Below are 21,695 nucleotides of genomic sequence, written 5' to 3'. Positions count from 1 at the left end.
CACAGATAATAGCACAGAACCATACATTAGCATACTGTGAATATACGCCCTGTAGGTGTTATTTCGAAACATTAATTGAAAGGATATAGAACCTCTCACCTCCAGATCACTGACAAACTTGAAGCAAATAAAAGCAATATTTGCATAATGTTGTATTTTAGTTTACCAGAACAACGCTTGGTGGCCAATTAAAGACTAGTAACTGAAAAAACAGACTTGAAATTGTTTTTTCCTTCCTCACTCAAGAAAGTCCATTCAGAAAAAGCTGGAACACTGTGGGAACAGCACTGAGTAATTTCTATATCATGGCTCATATGTTTGTGCAGACATTTCAGTTTCCAGGGTTATAGGAACAACTATTAAAAAAGGGGGGGAGGGGTGCACAGAGAACAGCTCTTTTAAATGTTAGATTCTTGCTAACAGTGAAAGTTTTAAAAATTTGTAATGAGTAAGAATTCTAGTGTGTGGTTACCAAAGAGGGGGAGGGCAAAGGAGAAGGGAGGATTTTTATTTTTATTGAGGGCTTCACAAGTCTTTTTGCTGTTTGCTGCCAACAGTTTACACCAGCTAGATAAATTGAATTTAGAAGTACTACAGTCACACTATAACAGCAAATTTTGTAACAGAAAAGGTATAAACACAACAACTTTTCATGGTCACATGTTACTTGTCACAATTACAGATCATGGCTAACAAAAACATTTATTTTTTAAACACATTCCAAAGCTTTCTGCTTATTAAGTAGTGTGATTTTTTAAGCAAACCAGCATCTTGAAAAAAACTCATAGGCACTGCATTGCTGATGGGCTTCTAAGCTAGTGAGCAATTAAAGTCTGTCTTATCTATAAAGAGAATCATAAGCTCTGGCCATAAGCCGCTTCTGACATTTACACAATCCTACAAACATTGGAGTGAGTCTTGCATATTGGTGAAAGGCAGCATAAACTTGAAAGAATTAGTATAATAAAGATTAACTGTTTTAAAGCAGAGGACAATAAGGCCAATTAAAATCCAAGCCTAAGAAACAAGTGACCTACAGAACTTAAAACCAGAATGAAAGCAGAACAGTATGTTAACTGCCCAGTTCCACAACTGCAGTGATTATGAGCTTTGATTCTTGATACTTCTGTTTTTTTAAAATCTGTATTCCAGTACAGGTACATACCGCCTTTTAAATCAGCTGACGCCCCAACGTACTGGAAGTTGTCCATATTAATTACATCAATAATAGGAGACACAACTCTGGTCTTGTCCTAGAATAAATATTAGAAAGTAATATTGAAATAATGAGATCAATATATAAAGATTCAGGCAGGATGAGATGTTGAACAGTTCAGCGGGATTTCATTAGCACATCTCCCCCAGCTCTCCCCCTACTCCAACGTGTGGCTCTGAACAGCCAGTGCTGTGAACAGCATTGCTCAGCACTGCTTCAGAAAGCAAAAAACCACATGATACAGCTGGGAATCCTCTTTCTATTCTAGGCTACTTATATTCAAGCAATCCCCCTCTTCTGACTGGCTCTTGAAGGCGGCAGCAAACTTGCAGTTCTAAAGACAGTTGAGCAAACAACGCTTCCATCCTTACTTTTAAAACCAGCTCAAAGGAAAGAAGCATCCAGGTAATTCCTATTTTCCACAGCAAATCTCTAGCCACACAAGGGTACTAGTGTCTTATTTCAACCTTTAAGGAACACTTAGGCCTTTCTGCAATCAGAAAAGTCTTAGGTTAATGCTAACCCATTTCACACTAGAAGAATCACGCTTCACAATCAGATAGAGAAGAGATTCTAACACCACTTCAAACTAACGAATGCTATTAATCTCTAGCAGCCAGGATTCCAGTGGTACAGATACCACATTCCTCCGTCCAGCTACAGTCTCGTATACTACTCTGAGCAATCTTAATTACTTTAGCTGATGTTTTTATCAAAATAAGTTTATGAAAAAACCCATAAATCTTTCCAACAACCCCACACACATCAGCCAGTAGGGTCACAAGATATCAGTAACAAAAAAAAAAAAAACAAACCAAACAAAAAAAAGACTCATCTAATATTAGAAATGCAATATCATGGTTAAGCCAGTTTATGTCCATGGCTTACTGGGGGGGGGGGGGGCGGCGCAGGGAGTTACGTTTACACAGTGAAGTGTAACTTCTATGGTAGCTTGATGGAACATTTTGCTTGAGTTCAAAATAATAGTTTGAGTTCCACAATTTAACACCATTCAGAGAGCACAGATAACTTCAGAAGATTTTATCACCAAATCTGTGAATATAAGAAAAATGTATTTTGAAAGAACAGGAGGTAGCTTGGTAACTGTTACAGACAAACTGTTCTCATCGTTTAGAAAGAATTTATCGACCTAAATCCTTAAAATGGAGATGCTTATTTCATAAGTATGCCTTCAAACAACAATACATATATTCTATATAGTGATTCAGCAATACACCCCCCTTGATAATTAGTATTATACAGAACAGATTGGAACCAAACTAGTACAAGAATAGCTTGAGCTCATAACAAGAGACTTAAAAGCAGCTCTTAGTCAAATGCTTTGCTTGGTCCAATAAAGGCATTAAACACCCATTTTCATTTACTGAATTGTAACTATTCAATCTGTGCTGATTTTAATAAGCCTGATTTTAATAAGCCCTAATTACACAGTTGGCATTTACTAGGGTCATTTTGCCTGAGTGAGCAAAAGGCCACTAACTTCTGTCTCAGCCAAAAGGAGAATCCAAGCGAACCCAAGGGAATCCAAGCTGAAGACTAAGCTAAAAACTGAAGACTCACTGACTTCTACATTCCTTTTAAGTATCACTGCAGCTATACCACCCAGGCCAAATACCTGCTTTTATGAAGGATGTAATATAACATCTAATCAGGTCTGCTACTATGTAGTAAGTAGCTTGGTGTAAAGCAAAACAAGAAAAGACCAACCACACATCAGCCACATCTTTAGCTGCCGTTTCTGTTAGCTGTCGTGCCAAGTCCATGCTTACAGCAGCAAGCATACAGTCTTGCTAACTGTGTTGTACTTGGAATTATGATTTACTGCACCTTCATAGCAAACATTAAAGCACTTCAGGTGCACCCGTGACCTTATTTTAGGCATTCTATATATAGCGATAGAATTAGGAAACTCCTTTATTTAAAGGCTGATGGGACAGAAGACATCCAGCTTACCTGCTTATTCACAATACACCCAGAAGCATGAAATAGAAAAATGAAACCACCTTTCCTTAGCTGAAACTGAGACAGTTTATACATCTATGTCCACTTCTCAACAACTTTTCTGACAACAATTTGCATTCTCTTAATGTTTCTACACAGCACAGTTAACCTGGTGGTAAAAGTTGCTCAAGCTATCAGGTATTGCATTAGTCAGAGCTTCAATCAGGCTTCAACTTTTCTCCACTGTGCTGAGTAAGCAGGTACCACACCATCTTTACGCACTTGGTATTTCCTCAGGCTAAATTTTACTGCTGGCCTGATTAGTTTTATCAGTATCAGTGCAACACCATGCTAAAACCACTTGCTACACTTAACTTGTTATTTAAACAACTTACAGCTGTTTCTCCAACAAACAAATACCCAGGTTGTGAGCATCCAGTTTGATGTACAACCCCCACTTCGTTGGCTTGGAAAGATGCTGTTCCAATTTGAAATTATAGATTTGCTCAGCAGCAAAGCAGACAAGAGATTCATGTTCTTAAAGTGATGCTTTGCAGGGCACTACAAAGTTGTTGATGCAGAGGCTGCAAAAAGAACTTGCGGGTCTCCAAAGTCCAGGGAGTTCATCCACTTAAAAACACTAAGAAGCAGCTGCTCCCTTTAAATTATCCTAAAGCATGATAGATACTTCATCCATAGCGTGATTTAAGCAGAAATCTTTCTGAAGGGTTGACACCATAACTTATAATGGAACACACAATTGGAAAACCATGTGCTTTTTGGTGAGGATAATGGAAAGAAATAGCTTGTGAATACTGCAAATCTCTAGTGCCTGGAAATCTGAAGCAGACTATTTCATCTTAATATTTCATAAGGAAGTTATGTATGCTCTAGAGAATTAGACTATTATATATTATTCTCATAAACCATCAGAAATTACCCTCAAGATTCTACATACATTGCCTCCCCCCCTCCAAAAAAACAAATCTCAAGACACTTCAAAGATTAAGCTTCACGACACTCTGAAGAGAAAATACAAATATTTTCCTTTTTAGCACTGTGCCACTCAAAAGTTGACTCGTTCAAGGTCACAAAAATCTGAGACAGATATGAAAAAGGAATCCGTATCTCATTTCTTAATCTTAGTTCTTTCTTCCTTTTAGAGATCTTCCTTGTTTAAAAATACCTTCCTAAAAGTGATGTAGGATTTACAGCTATGCTAAGAAAACAGGTTAGCTCAGTTCTGCACCAGAAACTTTCAATTTTTATTTTTCTCTGCTAACTGATGTATTATAAGAATAGAATGTCAAAGTGATTAGAAATTTGAAATGGAAAGAGCCAAGTAGACAAGTATTCATGAGATAGCTAGTAGTTATCAGTCTTTAACACCGTGTATACTTATTACTATGTTCACATTTTGGGGAAATCAAAAGGTTAATCTCCACTGTCTCCTCCTTCAATCTCCCCGAAGGCACACAGAAAAAAAATCTAGAGGGCATAAAAGGGAGCCTTAGGTAGCCAGGAGGGAGCAAAGGGGAAGAAGATACACTAGCTCCAGGTTACACTAGTGTCTGTACGCGTTCTGTACTCCAAAATATTAATCTTTTATGTACATTGCTTCTGCTTTAAGCCTTTGCTCAAATTGCTGAAGAAAAATCCCTAGCAGCGTCAGACCCCTCCAAGAATGCTAAAGCAGCACAGTAATAGACAAAGATACTCTAATCCAGAAACCATCTCAAAGAAGAAAACTGTGGGATGGATCATCCTTCAATTGAAGAGGAGAGCTTGATGTCTCAGCTGCTCCTGACACAAGCAAGACGTCAGAGAGACAGCTTTCTAAACTGGTTACAGCACATGGGATAGAGTATTGTAGAACTGATCCAATTCAGACTGTTTCTTGGAAGCTATAAATTTTTAAATCGTAACACACACAACTAATCCTCCAAAACTGACAGAATGAAGTGCTGGTGGGCAATTCTGGAACAAAAAGGGGGAAAAAAAATCCGACCCCACGCTTTGCAGCAGATACAGAATAGATGTAGTAGTACACCAGAAAATACTGTATTAATGCATAATAGCCCTGACCTGAAAAAGTTACCTTTGAGGCCAGAGCAGAAATGAGTTCACGTCTGTTCAGCTTCTTGTCACAGAGACTATCAAGAAAATGCTGCCAATTAACATCAAGTAACATATCGTGTGCACTGTGAGCAAACTCAATCGATTTAAAATAACAAAGAACTATCATACACTATATATAAACACTATCCATACCTTAATTATTTGAACAAGCAGAAAGCTTAGAAGCTACTTTATCAATCCACATGCCTGTTGGTTGGGAATCTTCCCACATGAAAATAAACTGGAAATACACATCAATTATTTAACAGTACATCAAGTTTTTAAGAATGGAAAACTGTATTCATACAGCTGCAAACTATTCAATGGCACACACGATTAGTGCGTATCACGGTGACAATTGTGGGGAGCACATTTCGAATTCATGAGCTGCTAAATAGTAGCTGCTGCACAAAGCAAAATATGCACCAGTTTCTCCCACCAAATACACTGCATGTGATGCTGGATCGTCACAAAATTGTCAGCAATTTAGTAAGAGGTTTACATTCCATTATGATTAAAAAGTAACGTTCATATTCCGTATCAGTTTCAGAAATTTAAATGAGTATGCCCTGAAAAAAGTCATAGACAAGAAAAACTGTAAATGGCAAAATACCTGCCTTACTAAAAGCAGAGTTTTGTTGACCAAAGCTACCATTTCTCTTCTAATTTCATGAATAGGTAGATGTTTCAAACCATTTACACTAAAAGGTCTGAAAGCAGTTCCCACGTCCCAGAATCTATTCATGCTTTAGCCACAAGCATTCTCCACTTCCTTTTGAGATATACTTAACGTCTTCAAGGTTATTCTCCTAGTTAATCATTATAGAAAAATTCTGCCAATCCTTCTAAGCCTCTGCAACACTTTAAACGGGCATAAAAAAAACCAGAAGGAAGTGCTATGTCAGTCATGCTCAAAGGCTCTGTAGGCTCCAGGTACATTAATAGTGTCCAGGTTTAGGCTGATTACAATTATTTCTACTCCAGGATGGGATTTTAATGGCTGATACGCTTAGGCAATTTACAGCATTTCTGGACTACACAGTAAATACGATGGGCCGAGACCAACTGTATGAGAGGTTCAACAAGGCTCAGTGCCAGGTCCTGCACTTGGGCCACAGCAACCCCACACAGCGCTACAGGCTGGGGCAGGGGGCTGGGAAGGTGCCTGGTGGGAAAGGGCCTGGGGGTGCTGGTTGATGGGCATCTGAACAGGAGCCAGCAGTGTGCCCAGGTGGCCAAGGCGGCCAACAGCATCCTGGCTTGTAGCAGACACAGCGTGGCCATCAGGAGCAGGGCAGTGCCCGTCCCCCTGCGCTGGGCACCGGTGAGGCCGCCCCTGGACCCCTGTGTTCAGCTTTGGGCCCCTCGCTGCAGGGGGACGTGGAGGGGCTGGAGCGTGTCCAGAGCCGGGCAGGGGGCTGGGGCAGGGGCTGGGGCACCAGCCTTGTGAGGGGCGGCTGAGGGACCTGGGGGGGTTGGCCTGGAGAGGAGGGGGCTCAGGGGGGACCTGATCGCTCTCCGCAGCCACCTGACAGGGGCCGTAGGCAGCGGGGGTCGGTCTCTTCTCCCGGATAACGAGCGACAGGACGAGAGGAAACGGCCTCACGTTGCGCCAGGGGAGGTTTAGACTGGATATTTGGCAAAATTTCTTCACGAAAAGCTTTGTCAAGCATTGGAGCAGGCTGCCCAGGGAAGTGGTTGAGTCCCCATCCCTGGGGGTATTTAAAATATGTGTAGACATGGTGCTGAGGGACATGGTTTAGTGATAGACTTGGAAGTACTGGGTTAATGGTTGGACCTGATGATCTTAAAGGTCCTTTCCAGCCAAAATGATTCTACGATTCTAAAAGGTATCACAGCACTAAACAGAATAATGAAAAAAAAATCAGTCATGAATTGATAGCTTCTCCACTGGCATTTTGAGTATATGGGGTTTACTCCCACCGCTGCCCCCCCTCCCCCTTTTGGGAGGAGATGCCAAGAAAAGCATAGGGAGGATAAGCAAAGAACTGGGCATTAACAAGACAGAGCAGCTTAACAAAACCATTTTGACCAGAAGCATTTTAAAAGAAAGCCTTTCCAGAAAGGGGAGTTTAACAGAAAGGGAATGCAATTAAGAAAGATGAAAAACCCTGCTGTCTTGAGTGTTTCCCAGTGCTTTTTGGGATCACACTTGATTCACATTCCACTTCCACTGAGTTCCTCCAGAGCAAGTTAACAAGTATAACAAACCCCTGGAGAAAATATTATACTTTCACTCTCAATCCTCTCAATTGCTTTTCCAGGACACAGACTAAACATCATTTTCATCGAAGCTGAGCGCCCATAGTCCCTGCTAATTTCTGCAGGAATTTTGTTTCACAGCTTAACCTCTCTCCTATTATCACACTGAATCTTAATGAGGCATAAATACTCAGGTAAACTGAATTACACTGATATGATACTGGTTGAGGAGAACGATAGTTTGCCCTTAAGATTTTCAACACTTACTGAGGATGTCTCTGAAGAACCAAAGAAGCATATATTTGAATGGCTTGTAAAAATAATAATAAATATTCAGATTTTATGTAGTTGTGTTCAGATTAAATGAACAAAAAGTATGTTTTAATCACAGAACACTCCGATCATCTCCATCTCATTTCAGAGAAAAAGCTTCCTTAGAAAAATGCATAAAATTAATGTAGTATAAAACAGATGGCTTTAAAATTTAAAGGCTACTCCTTTGGGAAATTACTTTAGAACTCTCTACTAACCTCAGCTACTCTTTCCAAAAGTGGTTCCAGCCAGTGCTCATTGCATTCACAGTGACTATCCAGAAAGGTCAGCACTTTTGCTTGTGCTGCATCTGCCCCTCTGACACGGGAGCGCATCAAGCCTGAAAAAGTAAAGATAAAAAGTTTTAAGTACTTACCAAGGAAGACAATCAACAGTAGTGAGAAACTGTTGCATTCCAAGTTAGCCATGAATTAAATTACTCTACAGGACAAACACACAAGTTCCATTAGCAAAATGAGATGCTAGTTAACAAGTCAGTGAAACGACGTTATATCAAACAGCCTGCAAGCTTCCAACCTACTGCACTCTGGTCTACGGGTTTCAATCTGATTTAAGTTGAAGAATTAAAACATCTTTTTTTAAAAAAAGTGATACGCAAGTACAGCTGGATCTGCATTACAGCAAGTGTTATATATACTGATAAAGTTACTCAAGATCAGTCCTGAAAACACACTTTTCCTATAGTTTCACAATGGGCTTGATGAAAGCACCATCATTAACTTATCCTTCCCACCTTTTTGCCAACTCCTGATCTCATGACAGTCTGTCCATTCTTCTATCAGCTTCTTCCAGAAATAACCATGCTTCATTAATTCACATCTGAGAGCCTTCCCCCAACCCCTTTCAATTGTCTTTCCCCTGTGTTTCTTGCAATTCTTTTATTTTGTAGGTTTTTCTTTTAATCTTATTTTAATTTTTTTCTTTAGGAAGAAACTTCTGGTAAAGCCAAAAGATTCTTCTCTACACCTCAATTACACAGATCCTCTCACTGTGTTCCTCTCCTTCCTTTTTAATATTTGTTCATTGAACGACCTCACCATTCCTTAAAGTCCCAAAGTCCCTTGCTATATATACATACATACCCCAGAACATCCCATAACATACTTCAATACAGAAAAATAGCAAGCTTCCACCCACTCCTTTGCAAATTTCCTCCCTACTTTTCTTTACTAGTATTCAAAATTCATTGATTTCATTGTCACTCAAGACCAAAGCCAAGTAATTACTTTTTTCATTTTTCTTTCTATATTGTTTCCCACCAAATCTGGTGGTTTTTGTTTTAATTTGTATGTGTCTGAGATAACAGCATCAGCCTACACTTGAAAATTAAAAGCAAAGTGAGTATCAAACTCAAGCATAGCAAGCCAGCAGTCAAATTTTACAGTATTTTAATTTAAAAAATTATCACCTGATTGCACATATGGATGCCTAGGCAAAATTTCATGAACAGTACAGTAGATCCCATGGGCAATAAACTTAGTCTCACAAAAATATCAACTAGTACTGTGCCTTCCATCTGCAAATAGTTGTTCTTTTCTGACATAGCAAAAGATTTGTCAAATTGTATTTCATTTTCAGATATATATACACTGATGCATATTTTTAAGTACAAATCTGTAAATGTAGTACAAAGTTAATATTTATAATTACTAAAAAATAAAGTGTTAATTCATTCTTTTTTCCATTATTATTATTATCTCCATCTTTAAGTGCTGTACTGATGAGAAAAATGACATTAACTTATTCAGAACCCTGCAACCACAGCAAGTTATAAAAGGCCTGTTTTCCTAACAAGCCTTTGTTCACAAGTATATTCCAAACAAAAATATTTAAATACTAAGGACCAGTCAGTTTGCAGTAACTTTAGTTACAGGACAACACAGGTTTTGTGCCTGTCATCTCCAGTTTCTGGCAATCTAATGATTCTAGCTGCTCCTCAGGCCAGACTGGCAGCCTCGAAGATACAGTGCTTATAAAAATAAACAAGTACGTATCTGCTAATTCAGTCAGCTATTTCAACTGTCAACTCTCAGTTATCATTTCAAAGAACTGGAGAATAACAGTTGCCTATATCTAATACTTTAAGCTCCATAGCCAGGAAACAGCTGACTGAAGGTCTCAGTGATATGAGACCGTAATTTACAAAGCAACAAAGAAGAACACAAAAGTGTAAGACAAGTCTGTTACATGGCACACTGGCTTCAGCAAAACTGGCATAACCAGCCCGCCTGGCTGCTCAAACCTTCTCAAGCCTGCCAAAACAAACTGTTTGCTGGCTGTCCATCAACTAGATCCTTAACATGATCTCTAGTAAGGGAAGCGGGGCGGGGGGGAAGGGAAGAAAGGGAGGGCAATATTTTTTAAAAGCTGGATCATTTCAAACATTCATACAGTTTACAGTGAGACCTTACGCACAAAGGCAGCAGCTTAACTAACAATTCAGTACGGTAAGAGAAAGAGAGGTTGAGGGTAAAATGCAATTTCTCAAGTCAGCTTTCACTGTGAAAGCCAGCAATGGGCAATTGTGCACACAGCAATACAGAATTAATCACAGTTACTGTTTTCACTTGCACAAGTACATTTGGTTTTATTCCTTTATTCCTTCCACTAATAAATTGATTTATAAAGCAAAAATCCCCCCTCCAATACAGAATGTACAGCAGAATGTTCCTTCAAATGGCTTGATGAAGGTTAACAGATAAGGCAGCAACAGTGGAATTTTTATCTTCCTTCCCCCAGATTACGCCTACCTTCTCGGCGATCATTTCGAAGAACCCGCACTTTTTCAATTTTTCCCAAGAGAGCACCATCCTCAGCTTTAAAAAGAATTAAAAAATAAGTTAATAAATAGATCAAGTGATAAGAACCAGTTTGACATGCAACACTGTATACCTTAAGAGAGGCTGCCTTCAAACAAATACTTTGCTTCTGGTGAGATAAGTAATCAATTTTTTTAAGCATATCTCTTATATTTAACTATTTATGACCATAAACATTTTCTACTATGAAGCTTAGTTACCAGGCTAAGAAATTACTACCCTCATGTTATTTAAAGCCAATTTAATTTTACGCCCTTGAAATATTTTTATTTAATGATATTCACTTCGCTTACTTCAGACAGATTCTACACCGCGTAAGAAAAAAAAAGGGATTAAATAAACTCTTCTCTTCGCATATAAGAAACCTCACATTTTAACCAACATGAAGGCTTAAACCTTTCTTAAACTAGCTGTAAACTAGCAATGCAAGTATGGACATCAGCATCCTTTAAGAAATGTTACTCAGAGGTCCATTTCAGTTGTTCAAGTTTGTATCATAATGCCCTTGCACTTCTAAAACCTTGACGTATTTTAGATTCAGTAAGAATTTTTTTGAAGAGAATGATTGACAGCAGCATTCATTTAAAGCAGTACTACAAAAATTTGGTGCAAGCACCATGGGCTTTATTTTTACATCAGACAACATCCTATGCAAAGGTCGTTTTCAACTATATACTCTGCTCCTTCAGCTAACAGGAATTAATAAAATATACCTGAAGTAGTTATCAGAACCCTTCACACTTCCACAATGACAGATATGGAAGAATTAAGCCCTGGTTTTGGATCAGTCTCTGCAAACTCCTAATCACGTGACATTTTCAAACAAGTCACCTGCTAGCATCTACAGAAAGTCTTACCAGAATAAACAAAATAAAGCTAGGACCCTGTAAAAGTACTTACAATCATTACTATAATCATCCACCAGTATGATTTCCTTAATAAGATGCGATGGGCTTTTTTTAAGGACACTGAAACAGATAAAAAACGTTCAATACTAAGCAGTCTTAATTTTCCATAATAATGTCATAAAAGCAGTTACTTTGTTAAGCCACAGTAGAATCTAGCACAGGATGCTATCTTCAACAACAGCTATTAAATTTAAAAAAAATTAAAACAGAAAGCATCTTCTGGAAAAGGCACATGTAGAATTCTGTCCCCCGTCCAAAATTCTAGCCTCCCGAAATCAGTCCCTCAGACAACTTGCAACACAGAAGTTTTGCAGATGTCTTTAGGTCAAATATCCCCTGACAACCCATCTTCCCTGACTTTTTCTTGAAACCAGTTTTACAGCCAACCTTCAAACATCATCTGGTAATCAGTTCCATACTTTCACACATTTGTAGTTAAAGGGAGCAATTTTGTTTAACATCACTATTTCAGAACGTAAGAACTGGAGGCATCAATGAGATTAAGACTCATCTTTCCCTCTGCAAATTCTTCCAAAAATCATAACGGATTGTTACTTTTCTTCCTTATCATAAGCCATTATCTGACACAAATAAATGGTCTTTAGGGAAAAATCAAGGTCTCTGGTATACCTGACGACAGTTCGTAGCAAAGCAGATCTTGCCTCATTATGAAAGGTGATCACCACGCTAGTGGCTGGCAAATCTATCCGCCATTGTTTCCGCTGACACCTGAAAGACACAATGCCCCGTATTTGAACATAGCATTTACATCCCAGGTTTAGCAGATGGTCTCCATCGTGAAGTGGTTATCTATAAAACTCACGTACACACTACATCTACCTAGAAAGAATGAAATACTTCAATTTTCAGGTGAGATTTCAATCAATTCCTCTTTTGCCACTCTTGGTAGTTGTCTTAGTATGCAACAGACTAAGAAAGAACTCAGTGTCAGATATAAGCAGGCTCAGAAAAGTCACCGGACTATCACCACTGTAGTACGCCATACACACCTCTCATGCAACCCGGTATGAAACCGGAGTGCTTATTTTACATTAAAAGCGTTCAATAAATCTTGAGTAAATGAGAATATTTTCCAAAGAAAGTGCACAGGTTCACAGGCTACCATATGCCTCTTCTTTAGAGTGGCATGTGTCCACTTCTCCCTTTATTTTTAAAGCTCCTGCAACACCCTGGTCTTGCTCACAGATAAAAACCAGATTTCTGTTCTAATGTGGAAAGTTGTAAGGATTGTAACATTAAGAATTTGAAAAACAAAGCTAGCTGTGACTATGCTGTACCAACTGGACACAGAACCACATACTTCCAAATCATAAAAATAATCAAATATTCTATCTATGTCAAATCATTTTTCATCACATCTAGTAGCCTGAAATTAATACAATAAGCAAAAAAGCAAATCCCAAAATGCTTCCTGCAGGACTACATCAAGTTAAGCTGTTGAAATCCACCGACAATAAACCTAAAAAGACACTGCTCTCATTGGACTGAAACTAGCAGTGCTAGAAAACACCGAAGACATTACAGTATGACAGGTCACATCCATGCCGGAACATACACACATCATGTATGTCTTCACATATCCTTTATTTAATATTGGGGTAGAGTTTTAAACAAGCCTTGTTGTCTTCAGAGGGGATGAAGCTAGCTAGCATACACCTGTAGCAAAGTCAGCAAGCAATCCTCTGCTCGGTGTTAACCAAACAAGCTTTTAAGGGAAGGGAGGCAATTTACATTGCTACCTAAACTTTTAAAACTAAGCTGCTGCCTACATAAAAAGCCTCTCCACAGCCGATCAGACACCTGCAACATGCACCATAAGCCACAGAACCTTCAGCTTCTTGGAACGAGAGAAGAGGCACCGCACTTCTTGCCCTTGTCCGCCAAAACCCCAGGGACCTGCAACGCTTTCAACGCAACACACCCACAGCGTCACACATCAGTTGGAGCCCTCACTTGCTCCGATGCTAAACAAAGCCCGTGCCAACCCTAGGATCGCTGTGTCAGACCAGCAAGGCCTTGCCCAACTTCGTTTCTTACACTGTGAGCGTACGAGATGGCTTCAGCGCTGGGCACTAGCGATGAAGCTATAAATCAGACCTGTATGTGTCCTGGAAAGTAAAGAATTAAGACCTTCTCTATTGTGAACTTCTGGCTATTCATCCAGACAGCTACAAAACATTCAGGTATTATATGCCAAAGCCTATGGTGCCTAAAAGAAATAAAAAAATATTATTTTTTCTGTTAACTTTCAAATTGCCCACAGAGAACAAGCCTGCTGTGCATGCAATTATCACATGAAGCACTCGCATTAGAGTAATTAAAGTCACCTTAAACTTACACTGATCTCTGCAGAAGGAGAGCACTTGAGCCAGAGTACATCTTAGGGTGGAATTACTCAAGGCAATGAAGCCTCTCAATTTTAAGAAAACTCAAGAGAAGAGCACTAACCTGTATTTCTGTAGGAGAAATTAAGATTTTCAGACTTCCACACAAAATTGGAGGAATGTTTCACTGAGTGTTTCTGCTCTCAGCTTTTCAAAAATCCCTGCTTTAACTTGACTTGGTAGCGGTCCTCCTACTATTCTGCTGTGTCAGTAGTGCCACAGTTAAAACTCAAACCAAAGAAACAATGTCATTGCTTTTAGCATGGAGATTAGACTTTCTTTACTCAAGTTACAGCACTTATTTTACATACAGAACGAGGAACTACACTTGCATAAAATAGAACTTGAAATAAGAGCTTCTAGACCTTCCATGCTTATTGTAGGTCATGAAAATCAGTTAAAACATTCTTTCCCCCAGAAATTTGAGTCATTGGACTAGTTCATGTCATTAACAAGTTTTCTGAAACTTCTGTGGTTTGTTGGAACTGGTTTTTGACAGAAATATTCACTTCAACCAATGCAGGTAGAGCATTCACCTCGACAGATATCTGGGTACCAAAGAGACAGGAAAGTTTGTTTCTTCTCTACTTAAGAAAAAACCTTGTGTGAGGTCAGAAACTTCTAATAGTTGCTGAATGAGAAAGTAAACACAGTTCAGTCCAGCTAAAGTACTTAACAGTAATTCTCAAGAATCAAGCCAACACATCAGGCAAGAGGCGTGATCAGAAAACACGGGTCCAAACTAAGCACGGTGGACACTGGCTCACAAAAAACATCAAGTATTTCACCCTTCATCCCACTTGGGAGACTGTTTTACACTGACAGGGGGACCACTCTAAGTTTCCTATTACAGCTCTGACACTTGCTTTCTGGACCTCCAAAATCAACCACGACAGGAATAGCTCTCCAGTCACACGTTGTAAACAGACTGCAACAGAAGGAAGCCCAGAGGTTTCTCAGAGCTGCTGGAAGTGGCAGTCGTGAGCATCAGCTGCAGTGAGAATCTTCGTTCCCGCTCAGACCTCCTCTCTGCTTCCTTTCTTATGTTGTATCTGCCTGTGTCTCACTTCTCCCTTTTGCTTAAAATAAAGGCAAGCAACTTAAACAGGAGAATCAAAGTGTTTCTTACTACTGCTGGCAGGCTTTCACAAAAAGCCAACAGAAAACTTTTGTCTTAACCTGACACTTGTAAAAGTTTTAGTCTTTTCTGCATCAGAAAATGTAGTATTGAAAGATGCATAACTACAAACACATTTACATATCTAATGTAGAATTCTGATAAATTGCTTCTAAACAGACTAGACAATTTCAGCAATTAAATGTATTATTATGTAAAGTCAAACAGCCTCTTAGACACATCAGCACAATTAATAAAAAGTTGCTTAAGCAGAAACAAGTATTTCCTCATCCAGGTTTCTCTCCTTAAAAAAAAAAAAAGAAAAGATAAGATTGTACTAGCTTCATAAGAGATCTTAATCTAAACCCAGTTGCCTCCGGTTTTATTGAAAATAACATGCTTTCAAGTGTCACGTGCTCAAATCTGCAACATATTCTTCTTCCTGTGACTACTGCTCTTGCTCTTTCCATTGGACAATTGCCAAACAAATATTTTACACCACTTTTTCAGCTTCTGCAGTGAACGCCCTTGCCAAAAAGGAAGGAAAATTAATGGTAGCATGGCAAGGGAAGCATCGTGGACAATTTGCAGGAATGGTTGCTTTGGTTTGGGAAAGGTCAGGTTGGCTGGTTTTTTTTCCTTTAAAAAGATGACCACTTACAGACTGAATGAACTTAGATCTGCTCCATCTAAGAGAGATGAGAAAGATGGAAAGGCAAAGTCTAAGTAATAATCAAAACAGATACAGCCTTTCCTCAGAAGCATGTCTCTCTCTCTTCACTGCAGGGTTCTTTTCCAGCTCCATTTAGTTAAAAAAACCCAAGCAGGTCAGCATATAATCACAACACTGACAGTTGAAACAAACATAGCCACTGTAATATAGTTTGTCTCCTGTCATCTCTCAGTTAAGTTCTTCCCAAAAGACAGCATTTGCCTGTTAGACCCCCCTCAGAAGTTATTTAATATCTAGAAAAAAAAAAATCCAGATTCAGCATATCTGAATCACAGAAGCTTCTAGAAGTTGGTGTCTGAGCTTTTATCTTGTGGGAAAAGAACATCTGGTCTGAAAAGTTAGAACGTATTTCTTGTGAAAAAAGTTACGTGATGAAGAAAATTCAAAAGCCATTTTACTCCTCATTATACCATGGGCACTGAGCTTTTCACCGCTTTCATGGCAACAAGTGAAACACCAGATTCTTCCTACTTTTCTGTTCAATTAATAGCAAATTATACAAGACTTGCTTTAGTCTATATACAGATCATCTGCTTAAAGGCACCTAAAAGCATGCTATTATATGAGGGATTTAAAAATGACAGTAAGTGTCTGAGTTTTTATACAGATCTCCTTCGCTATGTCATTCTTGATTAAAGAGCTTTATGGACTAAAAACAGGCACTTTTCTCTCTCCCCCTGGTGTCTCCTCAGGCTTGTTCCACCTATAAAGCTGTGAATTCATCCTTACTGCAGAATTAGGCAAATTAGCTATACACAGTTAGCTAATTTTATGCTTTGAGGCTATGCTTGCCTAGTTTTTCAGTTGAACCTGCTTTTGTTATTTTTAAGTTATGGAAGTCATAATGAGCAATTGTTGTTTTTTTTTCATAGTAATCACTTCTGCTTAAACAAGATTAGTGCAAGTCATTCAAAGCCTTTAAGTGAAAGTCTTACTTACCCACAAGAAAATAGTATTTTTCCTTACTTTGAAGTGTACTATTTCCTGAATCTGTACAAGCAGCTGACATAGCAGAAGTTCTTAAGTGTCTGAAGTGTAACTCTGTCTTATGTTCACCAGGGTGTGCATAAATGGATTCCTTACATCTGGAGTTGACAATCATCGCATACTTAGAATCTCAGAGCAACTGAGATCAAAAGGGGCCCCTGAAAAACCTTTAGTCCGAACTCGCTGCTCAAAGCGGGGCCAGCTACAGCAGGCTGTGCATCAGGCTTTGACTATGCCTAAGCCTGGGGACTTCACGCCCTCTCTGGGCAACCTGCTCCACTGATCATTCTCCCAGTGAGAGACTTTCAAACGTAAAAACCAAGAAAAGCCATCAGATAAACAGGAACAAAAAGAGACTGAAATGCAGCACCAGTTTGGATATAGAATACACACCGATGGAAGTCATGGAAACAGGAAAAACTTGAATAAGATGCACTGTTCTTTAACTCGCTGCTCAAGGATCACACCAGAGTTTACTGTTCCTGCCATTTCAAAAGCTGGAGAGCTCCTGCTTTAGAAAAACCACCTGCTGCTCAAAAGCCATAAATACAGAAAGGTGAATCCAAGTCAAATGTGGCTCAGTTTGGCACTTACTGATCATGCCTAGTGTCAGGAATGCTTCGGTCCATTCGCAGTTTGTCACTCTCTACCTGATTGAACTTATTGCGGGCATATGGATCCTGACCAGATCGCACCATGGTAGCGCCAACATAAGCATCTTGATCAAAGTCTTGCCACCGAACTTTTCCTACAATAGAAAAACAGGAAAATGCCCAGTTTAGCCTTTGCAATTTAACAAACAGCATTCTGCAATCCAGACACAACTGATTAAATAGCTTGGTTTTCAATTTTGCAACAAAGTAATTAAACCTCCACAGTATTGTTAACAGTGTAATATCAGTAACTTTCGCATATTAAATTCCTCTAGAACATCTTGTGAATTAATATGAAATTGAACAATTCTCACTTTATGCGACTAACCACAATCTTGTCCTTTTTCTCTGTTGGTTTCTTAACCCCAACTACCAAAATTTCCATTTTTAAAAAAACATCTCCACATATTAACAGGCAGTAATACGGCAGATGATCTGGCTATAAAGTTACCCAAGAAACATTTGCCTTTTATGATCCAGTCCAGACTCCAAAGACATTGTAATTTAATTTACTGTCTCATTACGTAATTAAAATCACAGTCAGTTGTAATCAAGCCATTTGAGGAAAAGGCCTTTTAGAAGTACAAGACAACATTATTCTCAAAACCCAGCATTTCACCGGGAATGAAATTTCAGGACTTTCACTATCTTCAGGCATAAACCAACGGTATGATACTTATACTAAAGGTCTTAAAACTATCAGTTCTTACCTCTGGTTCAACATTCGCTTTTTCACCTATTCACAATCAAACCTATGCTACCTACAGCAAGTTTATACCACCTTTAATTCAAAATCAGAGCTCACATTCTAATGCAATACAGACATTCTTGTTTTAACAGGGATGTGTATGAGAAATCTGCAACCATATTGTGGTGAACACAGCCTGCCTTTGGCATATAGAAGAGACTTACAAAGCAAAAGATGTCTTTTGGGGTTACTTCCCATTAAGTTCAGTAAGTAGCAGGTTGCAAGGACATCATTCAAGCTCAGCTTTTAAATAAATAATATACCTCAGGCATATCCTAAACCAAGCTGACACGCATGCATAGAGGGAATACTACTCCAATAGCTATTGACAGGAGTTAGAGGTTGCTCAGATGCTTCAGGGTTTGCCTTTGCTCCACCTCTTGACCTGCACAGCATGGAAACTAAGGCAGGTGTCCTTCACAGCTTTCTACCTGTAAGCCATGCCCCAGCTATGGTGCGTTAACTCCTGTTAGAAGACTCTGATATTGAAAGAACAATTTCCATGATTAAACAAAGTAATTGTTAAGCAACGACAAAAAAAAAGTTGTTTAACCAGACAAATACCACCTACTATGACAAAGTCTCTATGATCTCAGGATCATCTGAGAAGCACATCTACAAAAGCAACTTGGACCCAAGGTGTAACTTGGTTATCAGATAGTAGTGGAGGTTTTAAGGCGAAAATGTCAGAGTTGGAGGGAAGGTGGTTTTGGGTTGATTGGTTTATTTTAAAGGAACTGCCAACATCCAAGTGAAGTCACGGAGTAAATGTGCTCATACTTTTAGATTACTCTGTCATGAGCTAGCCAGTTACATACTAAGCAACTATTTTTACATCTGAATTATCATCCTCAAGAAGTTAACATGCACAGACACATACACGCGCAGAAGAAACCGAAGAGTTAAACAAAACCAGACTGCAAAGCATTTATTAAAAGCTTGGGGAAGCAGCCCAGAGGGGAAACTATAGGAAAACAACTGGAGGGAGAAATACAGATTTTCAAATTCCAGTTACTGGAAGAACTGTAGAAAGGAAACTTTCCAGCTGTTTTTGGTAGCCCACAGACTGCCAAGAGTTTTTCTTAGCCTTTCAAGTTCTTTCTTCAAAATATTTCCAAAATCTTACTTTGAAAACAGGTTCACACATCAGCCAGCTACTACACTACAAACAACCTAATACAGAATTAACAAAAATTACACCAAACCTCACTGGCAACACAACTACATACAATGCAAGAGTGGCTTGATTCAAGGAAGTGGAAGAAACAACTAAGATCACAAGACCATCTCCCCATATAACTCTCTCCCTTTGCATTTCCCAAAGCTTTTGCAACCTCCTTGGCAACTAAACTATATTATCTGCCTTGCTTTTAATTTATGATGTAACTTCAGTCTGGAACATATGTTAAGTATTTCCTGAAATACAGGACATGTCATGTCACTGCTTTTCCGGTCTAAAAATAAAGATTTTAGTGCATTTTACAAAATATAACCTACACCTAAAATGTACTTATACAGAACTTTCAACTTCCAGACACTCCAGCTTCCAACAGTTTTTAATGCTATGCCTGCTTCAGGACTGCCTCCCCCATCCACTCTTCCAGTGGTCTTTGACCCAGTGGAACGAGTAGCTAAAGCACAAGAGGTCATGAGGGAATGACACCAGTGATAAGGGTGACACCATGGCAAGCGTTCTTCTTAAACAGGCTGTGTTCTTCAGGGACAACACGCTATGCAGGCTGCCCACATGGTTAGAAGGGCTAACCGCTCAAGTTAACTGCTGGAAAATGAAAGGTTGATCCAAAGCAAAGTATACTGTCCAACCTGACTTTTGCTGAAAGGTTTGCTTTTCTGACGATTCATCAACTACATTTTGAAGTTAGAAGTGGTTTAACAAACTTTTCCTGTTAATAGGTACTGTTTCTGTTGCATGCTTCCCAGGGCACCCAAATAGAAGCATGTTTGGTTTTGTTTATCCTCGGCAGTTCAGCTGGCTCTGTAGTTTCCTGAGTTTCAATGACTTTGACAGGTGGCACAAGTACCAGAAAATGCAGCTACATAATTTAAAACTTAAACACATTTGTAACTTCAAATTCAAGCAAGTCTGTGTTTACCCATACCAAGACCTAACATGACAATAAATCTTTCAAACTCAACAGTAAGTGAACTGCAGTTTGCTCCCAGATTCAAATATAGAAGAGAGGATAAAAATACATAAATACACTGCCAAACCTGCTAAGAACCTGGAACCAGGTAATGCTGCAGCATTAAACTTGGTTTTGCTATGACATGCTTATTTTACAGACTGTTTTAAGTCTGAGAAGCTGAGTAGAAACAAGAAAAAGGTGAAATGCAGTGACGTTGCTTCTTTCTGACCCTGGCATTTCCCAACTCTGAAGTCTTCGAGAAGACAATCAACAAGAATAGTGCAATTCACTGCAATTACTTTTAATAAGCTCATTGATTTTAAGTAAGAAGCACATTTTGATTTTTTTGCTCTGTAATAAGTAGCTCTATTTAAAAAATAGTGCTAGACGGTACATTTTATTCCATTTCAGTTTCCATCCAAGTAAAGTTTGATATAAATCATTTAAAAGGTATCATTTACCATTTTCCAAGACTTTAAAACCAGGGAATGCAACACTAGTCCAGAAAACAGAGTAAATTTGAGAAGAAAGGTGACCACTTCATAGGGCTTAATTTACCGAAAAGCAGTGACAGCCCACAGAATATAAGAACAAGTTAATTTGGCTTCAGGAGCCAAAGAAAAGGCAAAGCATGGCTCTGCCTCCAGCAGAAAGCCCTGTCAACCACGTGCAGTATGAATCAGATCTACTAGGGAAAATCAGGTAACAGTAAGAGCAGCTCCAAATAAGATAGAAGAGAAAAATCACAGCAGAAAAAACTGCATGCAACCAAGCGGCAGGCAACAAAGAGTAGGAATAGATGGATACAAAATCCCATGAATAGCTTACGCTCCCCCTCTTACTGACTCAATAGAGCTTAAAAGCAATAGGCTACTCCATAGAAATATTATTATTTTGATTGACAGGCATAAAGAGATTCCAGATCTTCATTAAAAAAAAAAAAAAAAAAAAAAAAAAAAAGCAGCTATTTGAGTAACTGCTGAAACTCCTACCATTCAGAGAACTGGTTATCCGGTTTTGCTTTAGTTATCCATGCAGACAATTCAGGGTTGGTCTTTCTAACTACAAGAGCTATCATCGGTATTTTCACAAAACAAGAAATAGATATGAAGAGTCACCAAATTACAAAGGATAGATACACTCTGATGTACAGAGGTAAAAGCACCCAACAGTTTAATCGTTACATAAAACTGTTTTAAAGACAACAAACAATTCCTTAATTCCGAGAAATTCTGAAAGACACTATGCTGCGTAATGCTGAAACCTAAACTACAGGTCTCTTAACCTCAGTGGAAAAGCAAGCATGTTTTAAACAAAAGCCCTCCT

The 21,695-nt window shown here is 38.9% G+C and overlaps 1 protein-coding gene across 1 annotated transcript in view; it reads right to left on the bottom strand.

Annotated features, from left to right (window-relative positions):
- GALNT2 (polypeptide N-acetylgalactosaminyltransferase 2) overlaps positions 1 to 21,695 on the bottom strand; it is a 98,876-nt gene that overhangs the window by 22,829 nt on the left and 54,352 nt on the right. Inside the window, exons 3-8 of the mRNA XM_040597969.1 lie at positions 17,416 to 17,569; positions 12,210 to 12,308; positions 11,572 to 11,639; positions 10,603 to 10,668; positions 8,050 to 8,171; positions 1,166 to 1,253 (exon numbers count right to left, since the gene is read on the bottom strand). Coding sequence (XP_040453903.1) covers positions 1,166 to 1,253; positions 8,050 to 8,171; positions 10,603 to 10,668; positions 11,572 to 11,639; positions 12,210 to 12,308; positions 17,416 to 17,569 — 597 coding nt within the window. The remainder of the gene's footprint in view (positions 1 to 1,165; positions 1,254 to 8,049; positions 8,172 to 10,602; positions 10,669 to 11,571; positions 11,640 to 12,209; positions 12,309 to 17,415; positions 17,570 to 21,695) is intronic.

The sequence above is a fragment of the Falco naumanni genome, chromosome 6 (genome assembly GCF_017639655.2).
Source record: "Falco naumanni isolate bFalNau1 chromosome 6, bFalNau1.pat, whole genome shotgun sequence".
Taxonomy (NCBI): domain Eukaryota; kingdom Metazoa; phylum Chordata; class Aves; order Falconiformes; family Falconidae; genus Falco; species Falco naumanni.
This window is presented reverse-complemented; position numbering and strand designations above follow the sequence as displayed.